This window comes from Neophocaena asiaeorientalis, unplaced genomic scaffold, assembly GCF_003031525.2.
Source record: "Neophocaena asiaeorientalis asiaeorientalis breed wild unplaced genomic scaffold, Neophocaena_asiaeorientalis_V1.1 scaffold438, whole genome shotgun sequence".
In the NCBI taxonomy this organism is placed as follows: Eukaryota; Metazoa; Chordata; class Mammalia; order Artiodactyla; family Phocoenidae; genus Neophocaena; species Neophocaena asiaeorientalis.
In genome coordinates, this window is record NW_020173491.1 from 7,774,864 (window position 1) to 7,801,261 (window position 26,398).

At 57.7% G+C, this 26,398-nt stretch overlaps 1 protein-coding gene across 1 annotated transcript; it reads left to right on the forward strand.

The window, feature by feature from the left end:
• MMP15 (matrix metallopeptidase 15) lies at nucleotides 1–19,052 on the forward strand. The gene is given in 11 exon segments (XM_024747408.1): nucleotides 1–162; nucleotides 10,695–10,843; nucleotides 11,512–11,637; nucleotides 13,422–13,729; nucleotides 14,066–14,227; nucleotides 15,162–15,258; nucleotides 15,260–15,368; nucleotides 15,731–15,869; nucleotides 16,891–17,041; nucleotides 17,174–17,289; nucleotides 18,381–19,052. Coding segments are annotated over 11 exon segments (1,986 nt in total). The 3' UTR covers nucleotides 18,848–19,052.
• The last annotated feature ends 7,346 nt before the right edge of the window (nucleotides 19,053–26,398 follow it).

The window sequence follows — 26,398 nt, forward strand, 5'->3', positions numbered from 1 at the left end:
ATGGGCAGCGACCGGAGCGCGCCCGGACGGCCGGGCTGGGCGGGCAGTCTCCTTAGCGGCCGGGAGGCGGCTGCGCGGCCGCGACTGCTGCCGCTGCTGCTGGTGCTTCTGGGCTGCCTGGGCCGCGGCGCAGCGGCGGAGGACGCAGAAGTCAATGCCGAGGTAAGGACCCCTCGCCCAGTCCCTTTGCCACGGCTTGGAGGACTTGGGGCTGGGGGACTTGGGGTGGGAAGGAAGCCACGCCCGCACCCTGAAGCGTGGAGAGGAAGGGCGCGGAGATGAACCCCAGTACCGGAGTTGGGGGCGGGGAAGAAAGGGGACCCGGCAAGCTGCCCCTCCCCAGCTAGCCCTTGGTGGTGCACCTCTTCCCAAACCCTGGAGGGCGTAGGGCTTGCGCCCGCTCTCTACCCCTACAGCCCCGCCCTGGGCACTGATCCTTCCCAGCCCGCGTCCCGGGAGCCGCTTCTGCCGCCCCCAGCCCTTGCTCCTCTCCTTCCCTCCCTACCGGACTCCTGATTCCTCGAGAGCTCTGCGGACGCACGGTGACGTTCTTTGGGAATGGGAAGGGGGCTGCTCTGTGTGTGTGTGTGGGGGGGGGGTCTTGGGCACAGCAGGCAGCGCTCCCGCCTAGATAGACTCTAGTTTGGGTGCCACTGAGCCTCGCGCGGCGGGCTGGGATAGGGGGAGGGGGTGCGAACCTCTGAGGTAGCCCATTCGGGTTGAGGGGGCGCTTTGGCGACTTTCTCAGACTCTTGCGCGCAAGCCGCGCCACGGCCAGATGGCATCTAAGAGGGAGACCCGGTCTCACCCGGCGCTTCCTCCACCAGCGACCCTACGCCAAGGCCCGGGCCGAAGAGGGTGGACCCCGAACATTTTTTTCACCAGGAGCCCGGCAGACGTCCCTACCGGGGCCCATCTCTGGAGCGGTCCCGTGGGTGATTAGGCGCCGCCTCCTGGCGCAGAGCTGCGTCCAGCCAGCGCCCCCGGCTCCATGGGGTCGCCGAGCGCCGTCCTCCGGATTAGGGACAGTGAGGGCACTAGCTCCGTTGACCCAGAGCAAAAGCGTACACGTTCTTTCCCGACTTCTAAGACCCTGCTCCCCGCCCAGGAGAAGGGGAGAGGTTTGGCATGATGGGGAGACACCCCCCTCAGCGCCTCCCCGGTAGGCTCGGGGGCGTCGGTGCCCTTGCGCCGGCCTGGAGCCTCCTGCCGTCCGGGCTGCTGCCCTGAGTGCCGTTTCTATTTGCAGCCAGGCCGGTGCTCCCTCCCAGCTCTCAGCGGCTTCCCCACCTCCCCGGCTGCCTGGGAGATTTTTCCGATGGAAGCCTGCCCTTCCCCGCCCTACTTTAATAAAAGCACTGAGGAAGGGCAGGGAATTCCTCCCAGCTCAAGTTACACCTCCCAGCCAGTTCCCCACCTGCTCTGCCCTCCCTCTTCGGCCCGGCCAGGGAAAGCTACAGGGAGCCAGGCCCTGGCAGGAGGCAGAGTGGGACCCCAGGCCATCCCCAGTCCAGCTCCACCACTCCACCCCCGATTCACACAGGCAGGCAGGCAGGCAGGGGCTTACTGGGAACCCCTGCTGGTGGGGATTGCCCCTCAGCCTGCATCCAGGTACTAGGCAGAGAGTGCTGTTTGGGCCCACCTGCCACTCTCTGGAGTTGAATACCAAAGAATTGCAAGTCATAGACCCACCCCCGAGGAGTTTATAATCTATACTTAGAAACGGCATCTCCACACACAAAGCAATTGCAGACCAAACTGGAATTTGGTAGCCAGGCATTGTGATTTGGCATTTTAGATGGCCAGGAGCTGGGGCACTGGGACCTGTGGTGTGAGGGCCTTCGTTCTCTCTTTCCTTTGCTTCTGCTTCTCCATCACCTCCTCCTCTCCCAGCTGCGGGAGTTCCCAAAGCCCAGGGCCTGCACTGGGCCACAGACCATGGCCCTATGCCTGTGTGGCACTGACTAGGGATTCTGTGACTGACCTGCAGCGCCCCCCCTCGGGAGAAACTTGGGTTGGGCTATTGTGGGAAGAAATTCTGGAAAGTACAGGGCACCCTTGAGTGCTGGAAGCCAAGGTAGATGCAGGATTAGAGACCGGTGGGCTATCCCAGAGCCTAGAGTTGGCTTTGGAGTACAGGCTGTTCCATGGAGTCCCATCAAGTCTGGGGGGATCTGGGCCTAAAGAGTCAAATGGCTTCAGCAGCCAGCGCATTTGCCCGGAGGCTGTGAAAACTGTCCCCAGGTCCATGCTAACCAAGAACCAGCATCAGAGATTCCTGGGCCTGGCTGCACCCTGTTGCTAGAGGCTCTGTCCCTTGGAGAAGGGTTTTGGTCCTTGACCACAGCTCCAGACCTCCAGCCAGGTCAATGGCTGGGACTGTCTCTGAGCAGCTTAGAAACTGAGGCAAGGCCAGCCCCTCTCCCTCTCTCTCCCTCCCAGGGCAGAAACCAGAGGCATCTCATCAGACTAAGGAATCAGACGTGTGCTAGGAGCCAGTAGACACCGGCAGCCTGCCAGGCCTCAGCCTGGAGAAGGCTGTCTTCCTTGGGGAAGCCACCACTGAGCTACTCTGCCCTGTCCCACTCCCTCCCTTGGCTGTCAGGTCCCAGTCTCCAGTCATTCTGGCCCACATAGACCCAGGCCCCACCTGACTGAGGTGCCAGCTGTAGCTCCTGGCCTCCCTGACCTGGGAGTCCAGGCCCTCCTTCAGATTTCTGTCTTGCTCTTTCTGGCTGTAGCGCATACTCCACTTAAGTGCCTTTGATTTTTCACCAGAGAAGCTTTGGCTCTCCCCACCTCCCCCTACCCCCCAGACACACCTCTAGGCCCTCAGCCCACCCACGCCTCCGCATGGAGGTGACTCAGGCCGCTAGAGTTCAAAGGTGTGGTGCCACTGCCACTAAAACATGGACACACCCACCTCCTTGCCCCTACCTGGCAGCTTAGCAGGAGAGCAAAAAAAGGGGTAGGAGTCAACTGGAATTCTGCTTTTGACCTTCAGGTCTGACTGTGGCGCCGCAGCCCCAGGCTTCCTGTGCTCCAGTCTCTGCCCACGCCTTCATGCTGGCCGCTGGGGCCCCACCGTGTGCTCCTGTTAGTGCCCTTTCCTAACTGGAGCAGAAGCAGCAGGGGCCCCCGTGCCCACCTGCGAAGAGAAGGGGTTAATGTGAGGACTTGTCTTTGGGAACTTATAGAAGCTGAATCTTCTCGCCTTCTTTCTCCCTCTCTGCTTTTTAATCTGTTCTCCTCTTATCACTAACAAGCTACTGCTCTCCATACTTTATTTCAAAACCCAGAGAGAACTGGGCTGACTGGTGCTGCCAGGCACTTGGGATCTGACTGGGCTGTGCCCTTCATGCCCAGCCCTTTGCCGGAGCCCTGTGTTAGGTCTGCCCTGGGGTCCAGTCAGTCAGCTTCCTCCTTGCAGAGAACAGCCCAGTGTGTTCTCCATGTGTGTGCATCACCTGGCCTGCCTATTCTGACCCCTGGACTCAAGATGCCTTCCTTTGCCCCACCTCAAGGAGGATGGAGAGGAAGCAACCTAGAAACACACCCAGACCCCCCTTAGAAGACTTCCTGCAAATCCCTCCAAATACTACCCATGTTCTCTGATGCCAATTCAGAATAGCAATGCTGCCTGGCAAGGAAAATCCTCTCCCTGCCAAGCACTTGGTTCTGGTCACTCCTCCATGCCCCCTTTGTTGCTTGGTCCAGATGCCTCTTGCCATCGACGCCTCTGCCCAGCTGGAAGTTTGACTTCTGCCTGAGGCCAGCTTGAGGTGATTGTAGTGGTGGCCACTGCTTCCCACCTCCAATTAAAGTTGGTGCTGTAGGCCTTTGGGAGGTGATTAGGTCATGAGGGCAGAGCCCTCGTGAGTGGGATTAGTGCTCTTATAAGAACTGCCTGAGAGGACTTCCCTGGTGGTGCGGTGGTTGAGAATCCGCCTGCCAATGCAGGGGACACAGGTTCGAGCCCTGGTCTGGGAGGATCCCACATGCTGCAGAGCAACTAGGCCTGTGTGCCACAACTACTGAGCCTGCGATCTAGAGCCCGTGAGCCACAACTACTGAGTCTGCGTGCCACAACTACTGGAGTCCGTGCTCCGCAGTGCGTGGGGACCGCCACGGTGAGACGCCCGCACACTGCAACAAAGAGGGGCCTCCGCTCACGGCAACTAGGGAGAGCCCGTGTGCAGCAATGTGGAACCCAACGCAACCAAAAGTAAATTAAATAAATAAATTAAAAAAGAAAAGATAATTAAAACTTCCTGAGAAAGCTCCCTTGCCCCTTCCACCATGTGGGGGCACAGCAAAAAGTTAGCAGCCAGGAAGAGAGCCCTCACCAAACCAGACCATGTTGTCACCCTGATCTTGAACTTCTTGCCTCCAAAACTGTGAGAAATAAATATTGTTATGAGCCACCCAGCTCATGGTATTTTCGTTATAGCAGCCAGGGTGGATTAAGGCAGTTGGCATCTTCAGTATCGTCCCAACATTCATGTAGTTCACACAGCTGACCACTCGGGCAGGGGTCAAGCCCCATGGCCAGCCCTGCCCTGGGCGTGGAGATGTGTTCTGTGAGTCAGCAGAAGCAGAGAGGGCTTGGGGGCTCTCTACTTAGATCCTTCTCCAGCTCAAAGAGGGCCCAGGGAGGAGTCCACAGATGAATGTGAGGACCTGGGACCCTGCAGGTAGCTGAACACTCCAGGCCTGAGGCACACAGTAGGTGCCTTCTGACTGGACAAGCCGCCGCTGAGTTAGAGCTCATATGAGGCTGTTCCCCAGAAGAACAGTGGTTCTGGGGATGCCTGAGCCCTTTAGGGGAGGTAGTACAGATTTTGCAGCCCCGGGCAGGTACAGCAGAGATGTATGAGATGGTCCTGGATCAGAGAGACAAAGAGGGATGCCTCTTAACCAGATCCCATTTCCCTTGTGGGAATAGCAGGAAATGAGCAAAAAGACCCAACTCAACCTCCAGTATCTGGACAGACAGATGGGGACCTGAATCCCAGCCATCAGCCAGCCCTCAAAAGATGCCCCACAGCCACAGAGCCTGGAGGTCAGGGTCTGGAACTGCTCTCTAGGATTTGCCCTTAGCCCTGGACACCACCTGGTCCTCCCAGAAGCAGCTTCTCCCACCCACCAGAGGGGTGGGAGCCCAGCTTCGTGTCCACCACACATGGGCCTGGCGCCTGGTACATAGGAAGCGCTTACAAAATGGTGACAAAATACAGTGACCATGAGAAGCACATGGCATTTGCTGTTGTGGGCAAGTCACTGACCCCATCTGAGCCTCAGTTTCTCATTTGTCTACAAAATGAGACTAGTAATAGTATCTACTGGATGGAGTTACTGGGGAAATTCAGTGCGTTTATGTGTAAAATGCCAAATGCTATGTACGGTGCCCCTCACGTGGGGCCCATGGAGGAGCAAGTGTTATTTTTGAGCACCTTCAACATACTTGGTGCTATCCTGGTTAGGGCCTAGGGGTGTTTTGTAAGCATTTTCACATTTAATCCTGTATTAACTGTAAGTTTAGGTGCAGTCATGACCCCATTGTCCAGAAGAGGAAGCTGAGACCTTGAGGTGAGAGACATTACCCGATTCCCCAGCCTGGGTGGTGGCAGAGAAGCCTGAGCTCCCAGCCCCCAAGCTGGGTTAAAGGCTACGGGTCAGAGCCCAGGGTGTCATCCTTTGGAAGTGCCGCCAGGCAGGAGCCTGCTGGGCCTGAGCCAGGTGGGAAGGAGGGTGTGGAGGTAGAGCCAGGGCCCGCCCCCAAGGGAGTGAGCCTGGAGCCCTACCCCTGCCTGTCCAGCCACCCAGGCTCTGCCTGGAAAGCAGCCCCATGTAAGAGACAACACCTACAGGGGGTTTCCAGGTGAGGCCCCAGGCCTGGCCCTCGGCCAGCCCGAAACCACTAGCAAACAGGACCCTTTTCCCCACCCCTGCCCGTCCACTGGCCGAAGGACCGGGCTGCTTTTCCCTCCGGGTTAAGGAGTGCGGGGCAGGCTGGGAGGCCACAGGGTAAAGAAGTGGCGTCCACTTCCTTCCTGCTTCCTTGGCTGGATGTCCCCCACCCGGCCTGCTCTCCCCACCACCCAGAGCCCCTTCCCCACCTGCAACTTTCCCATCTTGGGGGGGTGGGTTAGATTTGAGCCCCAAATGAGCAAGTATGTTCTTCCAGAACTGCTTAAATATGGACTATGCTGTCTCTAAAGGGAGTAAATGATCCACTAAGGACAGGGTGGGCTGGCTTGGCGCCCCCTTTCTTCCCTGGCCTCAGACTAGTTATGCCGTCTGCGGGCACAGTGAGGACCTCAGGACACCATGAAAGGTCTGCGTCCGTCGCTGGCGCGCCTGACAAGATGCCTTTTGTGCCTGTCTGGGCAGCCCTGCTAGGGTCTGCTTGGCCTGCAGAGAGAGCCGTGGGTGAGGGAAGCAAAGCAGAGCCAGGAGAGATTTTTCTTATCGCACAGGGTCTGATAAGGCCGGGTGGGAGGCGGCTTGGTTTGTCTGAGCCCCAAGGAGCTGGATGCGTCTGCAGCAGCACGCTCACCCTGCCCCCACCGCTGCTTAATGCACAGTATTGATCGGGCAGCTCCTTCCCCGACACGCCAGCCCCGTGGGGAGGGCCTGCCTCGGGGTTGTCTCGGCAGTCCTGAGGGGCAGCCCTGCTGACGTGGCCCAGCGCCCAGACCCAGCTGGAGATGTGGAGTGTGGGGAGGGCTGGGCGCCCTCCCCCAGTGCCGTGCTGGGCGCTGTTCCCGAGAAGGGCCAGAGCCCAGTGTCCCCTGCCTCAGGCCCAGAGGAGCTGCTGCTGCTTCACAAACAGCCTGGTCCAATAGCACTGCTTATGGGCTCCGGTTCTAGCCATAGACCAGCTGCGAGACCCTGGGTGGGCCCCTCACCCTCTCTGAAACTTGCTCTCTGTGTAATGGGGATGGGGTACTTGTGAGCATTGAATGGGGTGACAAGAGTGGACAGGGGTGACGAGAGTGGACAGTCTGGCAGATTCTCAGCCCCTGGCTGCTGCATTCATGTCCTCTCCTAGGGGCCAGGGGGCCAGGAATTCCCCCTCAGACTCTTGATGGCTCTACATCTCTTTGCCTGGGGCCAACCACTCACCTGAAGCCTCTACACACACTTATGGGATGGGGTCTGGAGCTTGAGAAAGAAATGGCTGAAAGAACCAGGGTGGGTGGGGTCTCCTGCAGCGGCCTCCCTCCCTGGGCTGCAGGCAGGAGGGGGCCTCGTGGCCCAGAGCTCTCTCTGCAGAACCCTTACCTGCCTCCCACTGGACAGTGGTCCTCATGGAGGAGGGCCCACCACTCTGCTGCTTACTGACCTCCCTGAGCCTCAGTTTCCCCAGCTGAGCAACAGAGCTTCACTGCTTGGCTCACCCCACCTGTGAGACTCGAGGTGACTGGACAGAAAAGGAGACACCATATGGAAGGGACAGCCTTTACCGGTAGGAGCAGCAGGGGCTTGAGCACAGCCCCTCCCCGACTGTGAGACCAGGGGTCAGTCATGACCTTGGGAATTGCTTCCCGATTTTGTCCCAGGGCCGCAGAGCCCCTCAGGAGGCTGGAGTTAGGGCAGCACCTGCCATGCACCTGTGCCCCCCATGGTCTTTCCCCTCCACCCCCAGGGCTTGTCGAACTTAGCAAAGCAGTAAGGTGATGAGAAACTTCTCCTGGACACCGGGGGAAGGAAAAGCCCCAGCCCCGCGGGCAGTGTAGACTGACTGGCACATTGCCCATCAGGCGGGCTCAGTCAGCTCCTTGTCTTCCGGGGCCTCAGCTGCTCTGGGCCAAGGCTGTGTTTCAGCTTAGCCCACTCATGTCACCAGTCCTCAGCCTCAGCTTTTTACCCAGCAGTGGCCGAGAGACATTTGTCATCAGGAAGCCTTGGCTGATACCGAGATGGAAGCTTCTGGCTTCCCTGGGACTCAGAGGGTGTTTGTCTGTGTGAATGAGGGTCCACAGGCACCCTCGGGCCTTTCCCGTCAGCCCCCTGAGCTGTGCCCAGTATTGAAGGGGCCCCTCTGCCCCATCCCCCACCGGGCTCTGGAGCTCTTCACTGCAGACAGGCCCAGCTCCCTCCCCTCCCCAGGGCCCCAGCCTGAGCCTCCCCCGCCCTGCCCTCCTCCTGTCACTCGCCACACTGCTAATCAGTCCCCTTGGTGGCCTGTGATTGCGCTCCCCAAGATATTTTTACCTTATGCAAATAGGTGATATAGAGGTGCCCTCATCTGTCAGCAGCAGCCCCAGTTCTCCGCCCACCTCCAGCTGGATTCCTTTCACTGATAGAGCTGGCCGAGCATCACAGCCTCACCTTCTAGATCTTTCCAGGCTTCTTCAGGCAAACCGTGTCCATTAAAGGTGGTGGACATCCCCCTTTACAGACACACAGGAGCCTCAGGAAAGGTTTCCATGCTTGGGAAGAATGGGGAGGGCGACCATAACACTGCCAGTGTCTGGTGGAACTGAAGGAAGGGGGCCCTGGGCAGGAGGGGTGAGGGGGGTCCATGGGGGATGCCACAGGGTGCTCCTGCCTCCCCCAGCTGCCCTGCCCCCACCCAAGCCTGCCTTGTCGGAGCCTGGATCCTTCAACCCTGTCGACCGACACAACAGGCTGCCACTCTAGGAACAACCGGGCAGTGCCCCTGCCCCCACCAGCCTCTGTGATTAATACCGTGTTGACTGAGCACTTTCCCCTGCCCAGCACAGTGCCAAGGGCTCCTGTGGACTTGCCCATTTCATCTTCACAGAAATCCATGAGATGAGGCAGGTCTTGATTCAACCCCCTTTTACGGACTGAGGCACAGCGAGCAAAGTGGCTGGGCCAGGATCTGTACCCAGAGCCGTGGTCGTTTCTCAACTCGGTGTCTGCTGCGTTGTCCTGCGAGGCCTCGAAGTTGTGGCTGGGCATCCTCAGGCTCTGGCAGTCTCCCCGCGCTGCCCTCGTTGGCTCAGCCTCTGCTCCCTCCAGCAGCAGCCTGGGCGGTGCTGAGCCGGGCTGTGTGGGCAACCCATCCATACCAGGGGCCTGGGCAGGTGCCAGGGCTGGGCTGGCGAGTGGCACTGAGGGAAGCCAGAACCTTTGGAGCTGGATGGGACCCTGGTGGCAGACAGATGTGAGCGTGGCCCAGGCCAGCTGACACATGGCTGTCAGCCCAGAGCAACTACCATGTCCAGCTGCCATCCTGCCCCGTGGGCCCTTGATGTGCAGCCCTCACCTTCCAGAGTGTCTCAGAGAGCAGGCCTTTAGGTCCCCTCACTCTGGGGGTTTCCAGAGACCAAAGATAGACAAGGAAGGGTTCAAAGGACATGCTTCCATGTAGCCCAGGCCCACAGCAGTCCCTGGCCTCTGCTCACCAGCCTCCCACAGTGGTCACCATGTTCTCGTGGCCTTGGGGGCACCAGGTGGGCAGGGCAGAGTTCCCTTCCTTACCACCACTCAGCTTGGCTCACTGGGGATCCCGTCCACCGGTTTTGACTGCAGTGGTCCTGTCTGCTCACAGACTTGCCACCGTGAATTCCTCACTCTGCGTGTGCACCGGGTCTCCCCAAGGAGATCATAAACCCCTGGAGGTCAGGACACTTCAGCCGCCTCCTCCATGGCCTCCAGCACAGACAGGGTGCTCAGAAACACTTGGCAGGCTGGCTGGCTGGGTGGGCCGACACACAGACAGATGGGGGTAGATGGATGAAAAGACTTGCCCAGCAAGTCTTGAAGGGGACGGGCACCCCCACTGTGTCCCAGCTGCTTTCCCCAGGTCCATCTCTCTCACCCCACTCCCTGACAACCCCATGGCTCCCATTTTGCACACGAGGACACTCAGGCCCGGAGAGAAGAGAGTTTGTGGCAGAGCAGAGACTGGACTTCAGGCCTCCTGTCCCACCCTCCTGGGCCTGGGTGGGCGGCCTGAACCCACCTGCTTTCCCTCTGGAAGGTTCAGGGTCTGTTGGGGAGCAGCACCAAGGGGCGGGTTTTCCTACTTGGTGAGAATTCAAGAGCTTCTGAACCCTGTAGGGTCCCCAGTGGTCTGCCTGGAATGGTAGAAGGCCCCACCCTGGAGGGGCCGGCACAGTAATAAGGACGGCAACTGTGGACTGTCCTCAGAGACACAGCTTCTGTCCTAATGGAGGAAGGCAAATAATAAACACCTAAGTGAAACATACAGGGTGTCAGATGGTGACAAGTGCAGGGAAGCAGGAGAGGGAGTACAGGGTACAGCGGATGGGTGTCTTTTTTACATTTGTCAGAGAACACTCCTCCAATAAGGTGATGAAGCAGAGATCTGAAGAGAATGAGGGCATGAGCCATGCAGATTTCTGTGGGGAGAACACTCCAGGCAGCAAGAAGAGCAAGTGCAAAGGCCCTGAGGCCTCACAGGTAGTCCCTGTGAGAATTGGCTTTTCCTCTGAGATGGGAAGTCTTTGGAGGGTTCTAGACAGAAGACTGACCAGACCTGACTTGTAAAGGCCTTTTGTTCCGGCTCTTGTGTGAGAACAGACCGTAGGAAGTGGAAGCACGGAGAGCGTACAGAAGCTCACATGGTCACCTGGAGGGAGGTGGTGACGGGAGGTGATGGTGGTGGAGGTGAGAGGTGGTGGGATGCAGGCCATGCATGTTTGGAGGTAGCGGTGCCAGAACCTGCTGACCAGGTCATGGCCTCTCCTTTGCAGAACTGGCTGCGGCTCTATGGCTACCTGCCCCAGCCCAGCCGCCACATGTCCACCATGCGCTCCGCCCAGATCCTGGCCTCGGCCCTCGCCGAGATGCAGCGCTTCTACGGGATCCCCATCACGGGTGTGCTGGACGAAGAGACCAAGGCGTGAGTCCCTCGGTCGGGCCATTCCCAGACCCCACTGGCACCTGCCCTCCTTCTGGCCTGCTCTGATGAAGGCTTGGCATGTGGAGTTTCCAGAAAAGAGTGGCCTAGATAAGAGATGGCATATGGCTTGATCCTCCGTGCTAGCTCTGATTGGTTGGGAATGGCTGCCTGCTGCCTAGTGTTGAAAAAGCTCCTGAGGCCAAAGCCCAGTTCAGCAGCAAGGAGCATAGGATTGATTAGTGATGTCTGCCACAGGCATGGGAATGGGGAGGTGCAGCACACATGCACACATGTGGTTGCCCAGCTAGGCCTTGCTCTGAATCTGGCAGAGGTGATGTGACCCAAAGCCACATCCTTGTTGAGCACGCACAGAGCACAAGGTATCAGGGATAAGAAGCCTCAGGGTAACTCTCCTCCCATTCCTGGGTGATAGTGCTGAAAAGGGGCTCACCTTTGCAGAGCCACTGCTGGGCACCCAGTCTTCCAGTACAAGGTCACTGTACCGTTTTCCTGATGAGGAGCTCGAAGCTGAGAGAGTCCCTCACCCCCTCCACACCCATATAAGGGGCAGCTGGAGGCCAGTCGGGGGAGGGTGGGAGACGGTGGACTGCCTGGAAGAGGCAGAGCCCAGCAGGCAGGCGTGTTGAGGGGAGGCTCTGTGCACCTAGGTGGATGAAGCGGCCCCGCTGTGGAGTACCAGACCAGTTCGGGGTACGCGTGAAAGCCAATCTGCGGCGGCGGAAGCGCTACGCCCTCACCGGGAGGAAGTGGAACAACCACCACCTGACCTTCAGGTAGGGACCCTGGCTGCCCAGGGTGGCGTCCCCCAGGGTACCCTCCAGAAGCAGCTGGCCCCTCTCTGCCTGGCCTGAGGCCTCAGGCTTCCCAGTGGGCTCCTCCGGAAGGCTTCCTTTCCCAGCAGCCCACTGCAGGGTGTCCGGCCTAGCCGTCCAATCTTGCCAATCCCGCTCCCATACTGATTAGATCGGTTACCCCACTCACCCACCCACCCCAGGCAGTCTCCCTCCAGAGAAGGGCAGGACCTTTGAACTGCTTCTGCTCTGTCCTCCTTCCCTCCATCCCCTGACCCGCCAGCAACGTAGGGCTGGCCTCACCTGCCCAGATGGGCTCCTGCACCAGTGCAAACTGGGGGCTTCAGGCGTCTGAAGGGTAAGGGAGGACTGGGATGCCTGAATCCAGGCAGATGCAAGCAGGCAAGCAGCAAGTCACCTGCGCAGACCCTGGTTCAAGCACCCTCCTCCTTTCCACTGAGTCCTTTGGCAAGAAACTCCCCTGAGCCTTGAGCTCTGTGGCAGGCCCCAAGGGTTCCCCCCTCCTGTTCCAATCCAGCCATGACCCCACCCGCAGCTCCATCTCCTGAGGAAGAGCAGCCCACAGGGTCACATAGACCCAGGCTGCCAGAGTGAATTCATGATCCATGAGTTGATTCGTGATCTTTGAGGGAGATCTGTCCAGCACATGGACTCTTAATTTGCTTTATGTGGGAGGTAACAGGCTTCATCATGCTGTGTGTGTGTGTGTGTGTGTGTGTGTGTGTCTGTGTGTCTGTGTGTGTGTGTGTGATGCTTGTTAATGTTTAACATTTACATGTTCTCAGAATAAAATTATGTAAGAAAGAAAAAATCAGAATATGTACCCTTTATAGGCATCACAGTTTTGTTTGGGTCAAGTGTGAGGCAGAGTTGCCTTTAGTCTATACTCTTCAAGGCAGTGGAAATCTAGAAGGACAGATACTTATTATTAGGGGCTGGTCTATTTGTTTAATATTTATCTGCAAGAATGATAGAATTGTTTTTAGGAGAATATGGCTAGTAGGGTAAAATATAAAGGGAGAAAGAGCTCTTTTAGGATTATACATAGATTTAACCTACTAAATTGCAGAACACTGGTAGTAGAGAAACAGCATGGCATGTTGGAAAGAGGTATGTTCTGGAAGCCAGCAGTCCTGAGTTTGAACAGGCTTTTATCATGTGCAGGCTCATATATGCCCATGTTCTACCTGAGTTCAGTCATTTAATCCTCCCAGGCACTCCATGATGAAAGCGCTGCCCTCCTTTTCCCACTTTACAGGTGATGAAACTAAAATTCAGCGAGACTAAGTCACTTGCCCAAGGTCACACAGAAAATGTTAGAGCCAAGCCTTGAACTCAGGTCACCCTGACCCTGGAGCCCAACATTCAGAACCTCTTGGCCTGTGTTTCCCAAACCTCAGCCATTTGCATCCCACTTTCTAGGTCTTTCTCTTGGCTATGTGTCACCTATACTTTTAATTACTTAATGTTTTTCTTTCTTAAAATAAGCTTATTTGGCACATTGCAACCTTATTCAGTGATCTCCTAATGAATTCCTTGGCTTCACGTTAGTTCTTTTTTCTTTTTTTTAATTCATGTCAAAGTAAACTAACAGTTGATATTGATGAGCATTGTCCATGAACCAGCTCAGATCTTATCCCCTTTCCTTCAGACCATGTGTCCCCGCCCCCGGCCCAGTGAGTGCTAGCAGTGGACAGCAGCCCCAGGCCCTGTGTTCACTCACACTTCTCTCTGCCCACCTGCAGCATCCAGAACTACACGGAGAAGCTGGGCTGGTACCACTCGCTGGAGGCGGTGCGTTGGGCCTTCCGCGTGTGGGAGCAGGCCACGCCCCTGGTCTTCCAGGAGGTACCCTATGAGGACATCCGGCTGCGGAGGCAGAAGGAGGCCGACATCATGGTACTCTTTGCCTCTGGCTTCCACGGCGACAGCTCACCATTTGACGGCACAGGTGGCTTTCTGGCCCACGCCTATTTCCCTGGCCCTGGGCTGGGCGGGGACACCCATTTCGATGCAGATGAGCCCTGGACCTTCTCCAGCACTGACCTGCATGGTGAGAACAGCTGGTCAGGGTGACAACAGGGGAGGTGAGCTGGAGCCTCAGGGCTCAGAGGAGAGAGCATCCCCTGTGCAGTCCTCGGGAGCAGTGACGCTTGGTCTCAGTCTCCTGCCCATCATCTCAAAGCGGGGGTGGTAGGGAAGGGAAGGGATCATCGTACCCATTTTCCAGATGGGGAAGCTAGAGGCCCAGAAGTCAGAGCAGTTTAGCTTCTTCTAAGAGTAAAGCATGGCCAGGCTCTCTGGCCCCCTCAGCCCACCCCAGCCCTGTCTGGGGTGTCCAGGTCCTGGGCCAGGTCAGAGCTGACTGTGCTGCCTGACCCCACTACAGGAAACAGTCTCTTCCTGGTAGCAGTGCATGAGCTGGGCCATGCCCTGGGGCTGGAGCACTCAAGCAACCCCAGCGCCATCATGGCACCATTCTACCAGTGGATGGACATTGACAACTTCCAGCTGCCCGAGGACGACCTCCGGGGCATCCAGCAGCTGTACGGTGAGCGGGCGGCATGGGTGTGGCCGTGGTCTCTGCACGCTGCTCTCAACTCCCAGCCCTATGAGGCGTAGGTACTACTGCTACCCCCATTTTGTAGACGAGGAAACTGAGGCCCAGAGAGGATTAGTGGTTGTCCACATCATTCAGTGAGTAAATGGTGGTGCTAGAAATCAAACCCAGGGCTGGCCAACTCCAGGACCTGGCCCTCCCTCAAGGCCCTCACCCAGAGCTTTCATGATGGCCCCAGGGCCCCTCACTGCCCCCCTTTCCTCCTCAGCCTGAGTGATATTCTTATTAGACCGAGGGTGTCCCTGGGGTCCCAGGACCCCATTCCTACCACTGTCACTCCCAGCCCGTGCCTGTCCCAGGCTCTTCACTGAGTGTTGCTGGTTTATCACTTCCCAGTGCCTTTGAGGCAGGTGGCATCCCTGCCACCCCACTGCAACCAGGCCCCAGCAGAGAAGGCCTCCAGCGGGGAGGTGTCCTGGGGGCCAGTTCGGTGGGTCAGGGCCACACTCAGTGCCCACCCTCAGCCCTCACTGTGTTCCTGGCCACCTGGGAACCAAGTTCTTCCCTCTGCTTGTGTCCACTGTTTCCTGGAGCCTCCACTGGAGCAGGCTGGCATCCTGAGGGGAACATCACCGAGGGGGGTGGAGCCAGCGGCAGCCTCAGGGGCGCAGTGACCCAAGCCCAGTGTGGGGAGGTCAAGGAAGGGGCTGTGTGGAGGAGGATGGAGGTCCTCCCAGGGCTGATGGCCGTGCGGGGGAGGGGTCTGCTGTGGCCAGATAGGGCCTTTTGCCTGGGTGGGCTGCCCATGGAGCACAGGTCTCCCCAGGCTAGGGACCCCAGGCTCCCAGGGCTCTAAGTAGGAGACCCTGGCATCCTGGCTGAGTTCCAGGGCTACCCCCTCACTTCCCCCTGCCACCCTCCGCAGGCACCCCAGATGGCCAGCCACAGCCCACCCGGCCTCTTCCCACTGTGACCCCCCGGCGGCCAGGCCGGCCAGGCCACGGGCCCCCCCCACCCCCCCCGCACAGCCCAGCCTCGAGCCACGGAGCGGCCCGACCAGTATGGCCCCAACATCTGCGACGGGGACTTTGACACAGTGGCCGTGCTGCGTGGGGAGATGTTCGTGTTCAAGGTCTGGCCCTGCCTGTGCCTCCCCAGCCCCTTGGCCCAGGCTCAGAACAGAGAGCACCCTCCCACTTCTCCCCCAGACCCTTGCCCCGCCTCCACCCCCCGCTTCACTGAGCAGCCCCTGGGGAGCCATCAGACCCTAGACCAAGAAGAAACCAGCCTGAGGGACAAGAGAATTGCCCGGGATCGTACAATAAGCCTAGGACTCCACACCCCACCCCGGCTCTCTCCCTGGTGCCACCCTGGCTTCCTAAGCCACCTCCCCCTGGACTCTCCCTGACCGGGGAAGGGGTGGGTTGAGGAGGGCCTCCCCCCAGGCCAAGGCAGCAAGCCTGCCATGCTCGCTCACACCCATGCCCTCCCCAGGGCCGCTGGTTCTGGCGGGTCCGGCACAACCGGGTCCTGGACAACTACCCCATGCCCATCGGGCACTTCTGGCGTGGTCTGCCCAGTGACATCAGTGCTGCCTACGAGCGCCAAGATGGGCGTTTTGTCTTTTTCAAAGGTGAGCTGGGGCAGGTAGGAGGGAGGGGACTGGGCGGCCTTCCTGCCCTTACCTCTGGCCTGACCTCTGACCCAGCCGGGACTGAGGGAGGAGGAGAGGGAAGGACCGTGCACATCTCGTCTTGTTGCCCACTGTGGGCTTACTCGGGGGAGACGAGTCCTTCTGGCAGCAAGGCAGGGGTTGGGGACGTAGACAGAGACCAAAGGACTGGGCGGCAGAGGCTGCTCTGATTGGAGGCAAGTGTCCACCTTCTGCAGCACAGGGCCTCTGCCCCATCGCCCTCCTTCCTTGCATCCTGTGCCCCTTCCTTGCCCCTTCCTCATAAGAATGGGTCCCCGAGCCCACTCTGGGGCAGGATTCCTGAGTCTGTCTGTGGAGACAATGGAGCTCCCTCCCCTCAGCCCTCCCTCTGGAGCCTGCCTTCCTGGGGAGGGCCTCGAGGGCAGCACCCCTGATGGATCAGCTGTGTCCCCAGCCCCACTGGCCCGAGCCTCAACCAGGCAGGAACTCCCCGAGGACAGGGCTGGGTCCACACTAAAAGTAAGGAGCCCTGGGCCATGCACTGGGGTGCCCCAGAGATGCAGCCCCCAGACCCAGAGGCCAAGCAGGGCTCCCCCTCTTTCCTCTCTCTGTATAAGAACTGTGTGGGGGGTGGATGTTCAAGTGGGAATGGAGGCCGTATACAGTGCGACTGTGTGTGGTGTGTGTACAGGTGTGACCTGGCAATGTGTGTGTGTGTGTAAATGGGTGTGTCGCAGGTGTCCATGAGTGTCCACTGTGTGTGATGCGAGGGTGAGTTGTGCTGTATGTTGTCATGGGTGTGTAGGTGTCAGTGCCTGTCCTGTGTACGAGGATGTGTGTGTGTGTGTGTGTGTGTGTGTGTGTGTGTGTGTGTGTGTGTGGTGAGCGTGGTAATGGATGTGAACAGATTTGGGAGCCCAGAATATCCCTCCCGGTGCCCCATTCCTGCACACCCCCCACTGGCCCCAGGCCTGTCCTCACCCCCACGCCCCTCCCACAGGTGGCCGCTACTGGCTCTTCCGAGAAGCGAACCTGGAGCCTGGCTACCCACAGCCACTGACCAGTTACGGCCTGGGTATCCCCTACGACCGCATAGACACAGCCATCTGGTGGGAGCCCACAGGTCACACCTTCTTCTTCCAAGAGGACAGGTGAGCACCCCTCGAAAGGGAAAAGGCCCGCACTGGGCCCCCACCTTCAGGCCTGCCCAGAAAGAACCCATGGCCTGTGCGGACCGGGCTCCAGGCCCCAGCTGGCCCGCAGCCCGGTGCTTTTGGTCACAGGTATTGGCGTTTCAATGAGGACACGCAGCGTGGAGACCCCGGCTATCCCAAGCCCATCAGCGTGTGGCAGGGGATCCCCACCTCCCCTAAAGGGGCCTTCCTGAGCAACGATGCAGGTACCAGGGCCAGCCCCCTCCCAGTCTACCCAGCACTCACCCTCCCCCCTCCTCCATACACAGAGAACAGGGCTTGCCTGAGGTCACCAGCATCGAGATGGAATGCATGGGGGACACAGCTGTGCCAGGCTACCATTTACCCCATTTACAGAGGCCAAAGAGAGCTTGCGTAAAGGGCCCCAAATCCCGCAGTGAGGAAGTTACGGAGTCCAGCCAGACCTGCCTGTGTCCAGAGCTGGTGCTCAGAGCTGCCCCGATCCCCACAGAGCCTTGAGCCTGGCGGGGGTGGGCGGTGAGCTTGGCTCAGAGCGACGGGAGCGGGAGTCCTCCCGGGGTGCCCCCTTACCCGCTTGGCAGGGAAGCATGATCTCTGTCGTTATAACTGAGCAACAGGGAGCTGTGGCTTTTATTTCTCCAGCAGGGTCTCTGGTGAGTTTAAGAAAACCCATCAGCCCTGGTTCTCAGCCTCTGGGTTCTCGGCCTCAGGGGAGACCCGGCTGGCTTTGCTAATGCTCGGGTGGGTCACACAGCTGCCGTGCGTGTCACACAGCTTCCATGCGTGTCACACGGCTTCCATGCGTGATGGTTTCACTCTGCAGCTGCTCTGACCTCCTTGTGCTCAGCTGAGTATAGACGCACCTGGTAGTTCAAACCTGGCCCTTCCTGGAGTTAAAGGGATGTGGGTGGAGTGCCCAAGACCAGAGATCTGGTCCGAGGCGGCATCAGTCCCCTCTCCAGGTCTGATGCAGGCTGACTGTGTGGCCTTGAGCAAGACACTGGCCTCTCTGGTGCCGGGAGAAGCCAGGCCTGGGTCCCCTGACTGTAGCCCACAACCCAGCAGGCTACCGGACCCTTCTGTGCGCTGCCCTAGTCAATGTCAGCCCAGCCGGGAAGCACAGGATTCTAGTCGTGCCCCTGACCTAAACCCTGTTCTTCTCTGAGCATGGTCTGGCTCCTATAAGTTGGTAAGCAAGTGAGAAGGATGGTGTTTTAAAGCTGGGGCCCCTTCAGCTCGCCCTGGTCTTCTTCGAGGTCTCTGGCCGGTGGGTGGGCCCCGGCCTGACACCTCTCCGGTCTGCTTGCCCTCGCAGCCTACACCTACTTCTACAAGGGCACCAAATACTGGAAGTTTGACAACGAGCGCCTGCGAATGGAGCCCGGCTACCCCAAGTCCATCCTGCGGGACTTCATGGGCTGCCAAGAGCACGTGGAGCCGGGGCCCCGATGGCCTGACGTGGCCCATCCGCCCTTCAACCCTGATGGGGGTGCAGAGCCCGGGGCGGGCGGTGACAGTGAGGAGGGCAACGAGGGCCACGAGGCGGGCCCCGGCGGCAAAGAGGGGGACTTCGGGGAGGGGACGGGCGAGGACGGGGGCAGCCGCGTGGTGGTGCGGATGGAGGAGGTCACTCGGACGGTGAACATGGTGCTGGTGCTGGTGCCGCCGGTGCTGCTGCTGCTTTGCATCCTGGGCCTCACCTACGCGCTGGTGCAGATGCAGCGCAAGGGCGCGCCCCGCATGCTCCTCTACTGCAAGCGCTCCCTGCAGGAGTGGGTCTGACCCTCCGCACCAGCCCGTCCTGCTCCTCACGGTGCTAAGGGGCCGGGCTGGCCGCGCCTGTGGTTCTGAGACAGCTCCTGGGGCCTTTCATCCAGAGCCTTCAGTGGTTCCCTCAGCCCCTGGGTGGGGGCCCCTCCAGGCCCTCTAACATCCCTGCCAGGCCTGCCCCCTTGTTTATTTATGCCCAGGTATCTTTTTTTTTTTTTTTTTTTTTTTTTCTAACAGCCAAATTCAACAAAGCTAAATTTTAGGTTCTGTTTCTTGCTACATCATTTTTTTCTTTTTTTTTTTTTCCCCAGTTTTTTTTTTTTTTTTTTTTTTTTTTGCACACTAATTGAGCATTTCTTCCTACTTTCCTGACCAGGGCGGTCCCTCAGGGCAGGGGGTTAGAGTTTTCTAAATGAGTTCTGCACCAGACAGGGAATTAGGCTCCCACCCACTCTGGCTTAGCCAGAGGAGCAGAGGGTCAGAAGGCCTGGCTGGAAGAGTGGCCAAAGGACTGCTGGGCTGTGCTTCAGCCTGAGCACCAGGGCCAGAACCGAGGGCTCTGCTGGCTTTGGAGCTTGGTGGGGCCTAACTGGTCTCCAGCCCTCTGAGTCTCTGTGGTCTTAGAAAGAGCTTTCACCCGGTGGCAGCCCCAGGCCAGAGGGGGCAGAGGGTGAGGTGGCCCGCTGATTGAGTCCTGTTGAGGTCTGGTTCCTTCCCACCCACCTCTGACAACTCCAGCAGCCTGGTTCCCTGTGCCTAAGAACCTACCCTGCCCCTGGCCAGCACAGGGCCAACAGCCCCCAGCTCCCCTGGACCCCTTGAGCCCACACCCCCTTCCCTCTCTGGAGAAGGGGCCCTGGGCCTGCCTTACCAAGGACCAAAGGGGGTCTGCCGAGGCCCCTTCCCCAAGGGTAGCACCAGCCTCGGCCCCAGGCTGGGTCTCCACCCCCGCCCACTTTCTCCTCTCTGAGCCGTGACCCGACTGGGCTCTTTCCGTGAGCCTCCTCCCTCCCTCTGTCACCCACACTACCATCCTCAGAAGTCTCAGAACCCCAGCAGCCTCAGGCTCAGCTGCCAGTGTCCTGGCTCTCCCAGGGAGAGACGGGCGGATGGGTGCCCAGGCTGGCACGGTAGGTGTCCACAGACACGTGCCCACCAGCCTGGGGGTGTTCCTCCCTGCCAGCTCCCTGTCCCCCAGCGGCACTGGTAGGGAGAGGCCAGCAGCTCATCCCCTCACACAGGCTGTGGGACAGGGCTGTGGAGCCCCCAGAAGAGCCCACTAGTGGTAGCCTGGAGATCCTCCCCGTCCTGGGCTCAGCCCTGAGCGTGGAGATGATTCCTCCCTCTTTTCCTTCCCAAAGTAAGCAGGAGGCGAGGCTGCTGTGGGAAATGGTACTGTACAGCCGGCTCTGTCCCCTCTGCTTCCCTGCAGCCCTGAGCAAGCAGGTCTGCCGCCCAGAATCCCTGAGGCCCCTGCGGGGAGGGGCTCCTCATGGGCTGGCCCCAGTGCAGGTCCAGCAGCTTCCTCCCCGCTCCATCCTCAGAACCACCGGTGAGCCAGCCAAGGGGGGTGGGGAGGGAGGGGGTCAGTGCCCACCCCCATACGTTTCTTTCTGTAAATAATCTGCACTGATTAAATCGTACGGCCGGCGCGAGTGTGCCTCCTTTGTAAGAGGCCTTGGGCTGGAGCTTACAGCTGGAGGGGCTGCAGGTGACTAGGGTGGGGAGGGTGTGGTCCAGGCTGGGATTAGGGGACTTGCCCCCCACCATGCCAAAGAGACCTCGTTCACAGTTCTGCGGGGGCTCCTTCCCGATGGCCCTGGAAGGGGCAGAGCTCGGGTAGAGTGGGAGGCGGCTGCCCTCAATAGACCAGAGGAGGGTGAGGCAGGGGACCAGGGGTGGCCCTGCTGGGGTCAGGCAGAGAAGGGGTGGGGAACTTACTGGCCATTCCTTCATGGTGAGAAAGGGCACCCAGCTTCCCGCACACCCTGCACATCTAGGAAGGGTGGGATAACCAGTCCAGGCCACCCAGCCTTCCCACCCATCCGGACTGGTTCTAGGCAGCCTGAAGACCCAGCTTGGACAGGAAGAGATGAGAAACGATGCCACTGTGGATTCCAGAAGTTCCCCTCATCCACATGCTCTGCCCAGAAGGTGAGGGGCCACCCGGGATCTGCCCTCTTCGAAGAAGCAGAAAACCTCGCCCCGGGCAGGGGGCAGACAATGCCCAGGAGTGCAGGAGACGGGCGTCGCTGCCCTCGGGTCTGAGCTTGGCTGGTGAGCCTTGCACTCCACGCCCGACCTCTGGGCCCGTCCTGTTGGGCGCCAGCCTGGGCACCCAGGACTGCGATGCTCAGCCACGCAGCAGGCCAGGCCCCCAGAGCTCCTTAGGTAGGGTCCTCCAGCCTGCTCCAGGCCCACCCTCCCCCGCAGCTGTGTGCCCCCTTCAAGACGCTGCCTCGTCAGCCTTCCTGTGGCAGCAGCCGCGGGGCCCCACCAGGTCTGCCTCCTGCCTGAAGCCTTAGGGTCACCTAGAAGCCCAGAGGTCACCAGGCAGGAGAAGGGCGGTGTGGGGCACGGGGACGAGAGAGGACAGGATGAAAGGCCTTCTCGCCGAGCTCTTCCGTAGCCGGAGGGGAGACTTAGCAGAGGCCTCACCTCCTCAGGAAACCGCCTGAGGAGACTTCCAGCCCCAGCTCCCGGCTGGAAGCTCAAAGAAACCCGTTGGCTCAAGGAACAGCCCATCTCACGAGCCCAGTTTATCCTTGCTCAGGGGCCCAGTGTGTGGAAGTTTCTGAGGCACGAGGGGTGGGGGAGCGCCTGGGCCCTCTCTCCCCCTCCCCAGCTCCAGACAGCCCGGCAGCCCCAGTGACCCCCTCCTCCCCGGGATTAAGCAGAAGCCCACATCTTTAACATGGCTTGTTTTTTTAAATCAAGCTGTAACCTAAGCTCACCTTGGGCCCCTCCCAGCCCCCCATTCCCTCAGCATCTTTTGTTTCTTTATATTTTGCTAACTCCCAAGTAAAACAGGCAAGACATTACGGATAAACAAAAAGAAGAAAAAGGTAAGTTGCCATCACTCCCCAGCCAGTGCGAACAGCTGGTGTGTTTCCTTCCAGCCTCTTTTCCTCTGCTTTTGCACAGCTTGGGGTTTTTAGAGTCCAGAACGTCCTGGGCTTCAGCCCTGGTGCTACCGGTACTTAAACCTCAGTAGAGGGGATCACATGACCTACTCCACTGGCTGCTGGGAGGATGATCGGAGGACACTGGCTGTCAAGTGCTGGCGAGTGCTCAGTGTGTGATCACGACTCCAGTCGTCTTGCATGCTCCCTTGCTTACATTTCACTCCCGAGACGAGCGGGGCTCAGAGAGGTGAAGTGACTTGGCCAAGGTCACACAGCCAGAAAGTGGATGATTAGAACCCAGACAGAATGACTTGCACAGCAGCCCAGCGCCCCCACCCCCACCCCCATGCTGCTGGAGAATCCAGAAGGGATGAGGAGGCCCCTGACCACCCTGGCCTTCCCTCCTCACACGTTCTAGACATCGAAGACCCCAGGGCCACCAACAGAGCCTCCTTTCAGGCTGGGGCAGGGCTGAGCTGGCTGCTTCCTCCCCCTCCGACTTGGCAGAAAAGCCTTTTTGTTGTGGCCCACATAGAGGCCATTCTCCTCCGGCTCACGGGAAGAAACGGCCAGCTTCCTGCCCATCCACAGCCGCCCAGGCGGCAGTGGACTTCTCCGTGTACATCCAAGAGGAGCAGGGCTTCCTGCCCCTCCAGGTCCTCCAGTTCTGCCTCAGGGGCCCGAAGCTGCCGGACTTTGCCCCTCGATCCGTGAAATCACACAAGGGGGCTGGACACAGCCTCCTCTCAGCTTTCCTGGCGAATGCTGGGGATTCCAGGCCTCAAGGCACTCTCAGGACACAGCAGTATTGCCCTCGGCCTACTGCTCAAGTGGCCTCATGACCCACAAAGTGCTGGCAGAGCCCCTGCCAGGCTGCTTGCTCTGTCCCAAATGTCCTGGCACTTGCTTGCCTCTATGCCTTTGTTGTGTTGTTCCCTCCTGCTGGAAAACCCTTCCCTGCACATTTTATCCTATTCAAATTGCACAGATCCTTTAAGGCACAGGTTAAGGCTTGCCTTTTCCAGATTTTCACCCTCCCTTCTCAAGATGATTGTTTCCTTCCACCCTTGGCTCACCCAGCAGTTGCATCCTAACCATTCCTTGCCTCTGACTCCAGTCTGCCCATCCTAACAGGCACCCAGATGCTGAGTGTGACTCCCATCACTCACAGGCTGTGTGTCCTTGGGCAAGTCACTTCACCTTTCTGAGCCCATCTGTAGAATGTGGCTAATAGCCATGTCTATTTCATTCAGCTGTCAGGCTTGATTGAGCTGATCCATGTAAACACTTAGAACAGCCCACAGCAGGCTCTCAATAGTTTGTTACTCAGATCTCTGTTTTAGGTGCAGGTACCTGATGGGCACTAAGGAGGCATACCTCCTTGCCTTCCTCTCCAGGAGTATTTGTGGGACGGGGTCAGAGGTCGACAAGCCCAAGGACAGGTGTCAGGAAGAGGGACATTCCTCTCCCACCAGCTCCCCACCTCAGCTGCCATGGCCTCACCCTGCCGACCCTGGCGGCCCAGCCCCTCCTCACCCGCAGCGCCAGCCCTTCTTTCCAGATCTTGAGCACGAGGCCCCGGCTCAGGTTTTCTCCCCAAGTGCTGCTGTCACCTCCCACCCCTACATTTTTTACCCACCTCACTCTGCCAGAAATAGCCTCCAAACTCCCCTTCTCTTGCAGCCAATCTAACAGGCCCCTCCTGGAAAAACTATATCATTCCCCTGCCAGCATGGATCACAGCAATAAACTGGATTCCATTAAGAAATTATTGAGTCAGTGGAAAGGGAGGGGCAGCTATACCCCAATAATTTCATCAGAAAATTACACAGCACCATCCTAAAACCTGTCGACTTCAGCTAGATTAAGGTTCCTTTATAGATGGGGACACCGAGGCCTGGACAGGGCGCTGATTTGACCACAGTCACTCACTCAGTCTTTAAACTGATGCCCAGGCAGGACTCCTCAACCCCCACCCTCTCTCACCATGCACACCACGCCACCTCCCCACCCCTCATGGGGCCTCCCTCTTCTGCACTTTGGAAGAACTGAGGGCAGGGTGTTGTGGTTAATCCAGCTTTCCTGATAAAGGGCATTTCTGTGCTTCATGTACACATGAAGCACAGCCTTCAACACAGCTAGTGGAGAGGAGATCTGCCCTCTGCAAATAGCCCCCCATTGTCCCATGAGAACAAGACCCCGCTTCCTCCCAGTCCGTGGATTCTGGTAGAGCTGGCCCTATTGCCTTGGTGGCCAGATGATCTCGTGACCCAGAATCCAGCCAATCACAACCCCAGCACATGATCCAAGGGTGGGTAGAAAACCCAAGCCTGGCCAATCAGGGACTCCCTGCGACTTTTTCTGGAGCCCCAAAGAGAGACAAGCCCTCTGTCTGCTGGGATTGCTGAGCTCCTGGAGTGTGACTCTGGAGCTGCTGATGGGTCATCTCGCCACCACACAAAGAGAGCCTGCCTCAGAGCAGAGCCAGCAGAGGAATATAGAGCTTTGAAGATTCTGGAAGGCACCAGTTGAGCACCTGGATCCAGCTGTGCCTAAAGCTCTTTCAGTTACATGTACCAATAAACTCCTTTTATTTCTTAAGCCATTGTGTGATTATTTTGTTTGTTTGTTTGTCCTCACTGATGCCCAGGGTGCCCTGAGTTCCAAATTTGTGCTTGGCTTAACACATTCTTCTTGCAAATCTAGGACTCTTCTCAGGAAAGTGCCAAACCCCAGGACCACAAGCCACCCATCTCTTCAACACTTGAATGTTTACTGAGAATGTTTACTGGGGTCCCTGGCACAACTCCGAGCCTCAGTAATGCTGCCTAAGACAACATAGGACACCTGAGTCTTCACAAGAGGCCCTGGGAATCACGTAGCCAAATGGTAGCAGGTGAGCGGAGTGGGGAGGCTCACTTAACTGTTACATGGGCTTTTTCAGATTGCATAAGGTAACAAACAATGAGAAAGCCACAGGAAAGCCAAAGCTGTCTATGAAAAATGCCATCAATATCTACTCTATCGCCAAACAACTTAAACAAAAATTTTTTGGTTTTTTGGCTGAGCCATGCGGCTTGCGGGATCTTAGTTCCCCGACCAGGGATCAAACCCGTGCTGGGTCTTAACCACCGACCACCAGGGAAGTCCCCAACCTTAACAATTTAAATGTAAATCCTCCAGGCTTTCCCTTATGAGTACATATTAATATATTTTATTTTCTAAAAGTAAGCTCATACCAGGCATGTTTTTTTTAACCTGCCTTTTTCATTAATACAGCATGAAATTTGGATGAGAAGCTTCACCTGCAGGAGACTTTCACTTTATTTGTTGCTTGAATTTTTCTGAGGATGCATTGTATGCCCATCATGATGAAATAAGTGAGTAAACAGTATATCTTTAACCTCTTTCATGTCCACAGGTTGATTTCTACAACATGCTTTTGGTGGATACATTCTGCAGATGCCCCAAAGGAGATTCTTCAACCCACGTCTGGACAGTTACAGATAATATTTTGGAAACATCCATAATTATCGCAAATAGTTTTTGAGGGCTCATAACTGCACCAGACTTTATATGCTTTACTGACATTAATCCTAATAAGAACCCCACAGGGCAGTTCTTCTATTTGTACTTCACACTAGAGGAGCCCAAGGCTCAGAGAGGTGAAGGAACTTGCTCAAGGTCACACAGCTTATCAGTGGTAGGGCCTGAACTGAAGCCGCACCTGCTCTCAATTGTTCATTTATTCAATGAACATCTACTGCTGTCAGGGGGCAGGCCAAGGATCCAGCAGGGAACTAACACAGAAACCCTCCCACATGGGGCTCACATTCGAGGGAGATGAGCATCCCAGGCAGAGGAAGTAGCCAGTGCAAAGATCCTGAGGCTGGACAAAGCCTGACGAATGTGAGGAACAGAAAGGAGATAAGGAAGGTGAAAAGGAGAGAGAAAGAGAGCAAGGCCAGCCCACGGGGTCAGGAGTTGGATTTATTCTAAGCTTGACAAGAAGACTTTGGAGTATTTTAAGGAATGGGGGGAGGAGGTGGGATCTATGATTTTAGAATATTTCTCTGCCTACTGTGTGCTTTGCTAAACTACCTTTGCAAACATCCACGATTCTTGCCTTTAGAGAAAGTTCTAGATATGAAAACAAAGTGGAATCACCAGCCCACAGTGTTCTAAGCTTTTATTACATACTGACAAATTACCTTCCAGAAGGAGAGTAGTAACTGTTTCTACCCCTCCCGCAAGTGGCTGAGTGCCCATCCCCCCACCCCTCACACACCTGGAATGAGATCACTTTTATCAACATGATTGGGGGAAGCAATATTGTTGTGTTGGTTTTACCTGCAGTTCTTTGATTGCTGCTGAGTTTGAACATTTTTCTCATGTTAGTTGTTAACTGTTTAACCAGAGGATTTCTTTTAGGGGAGGG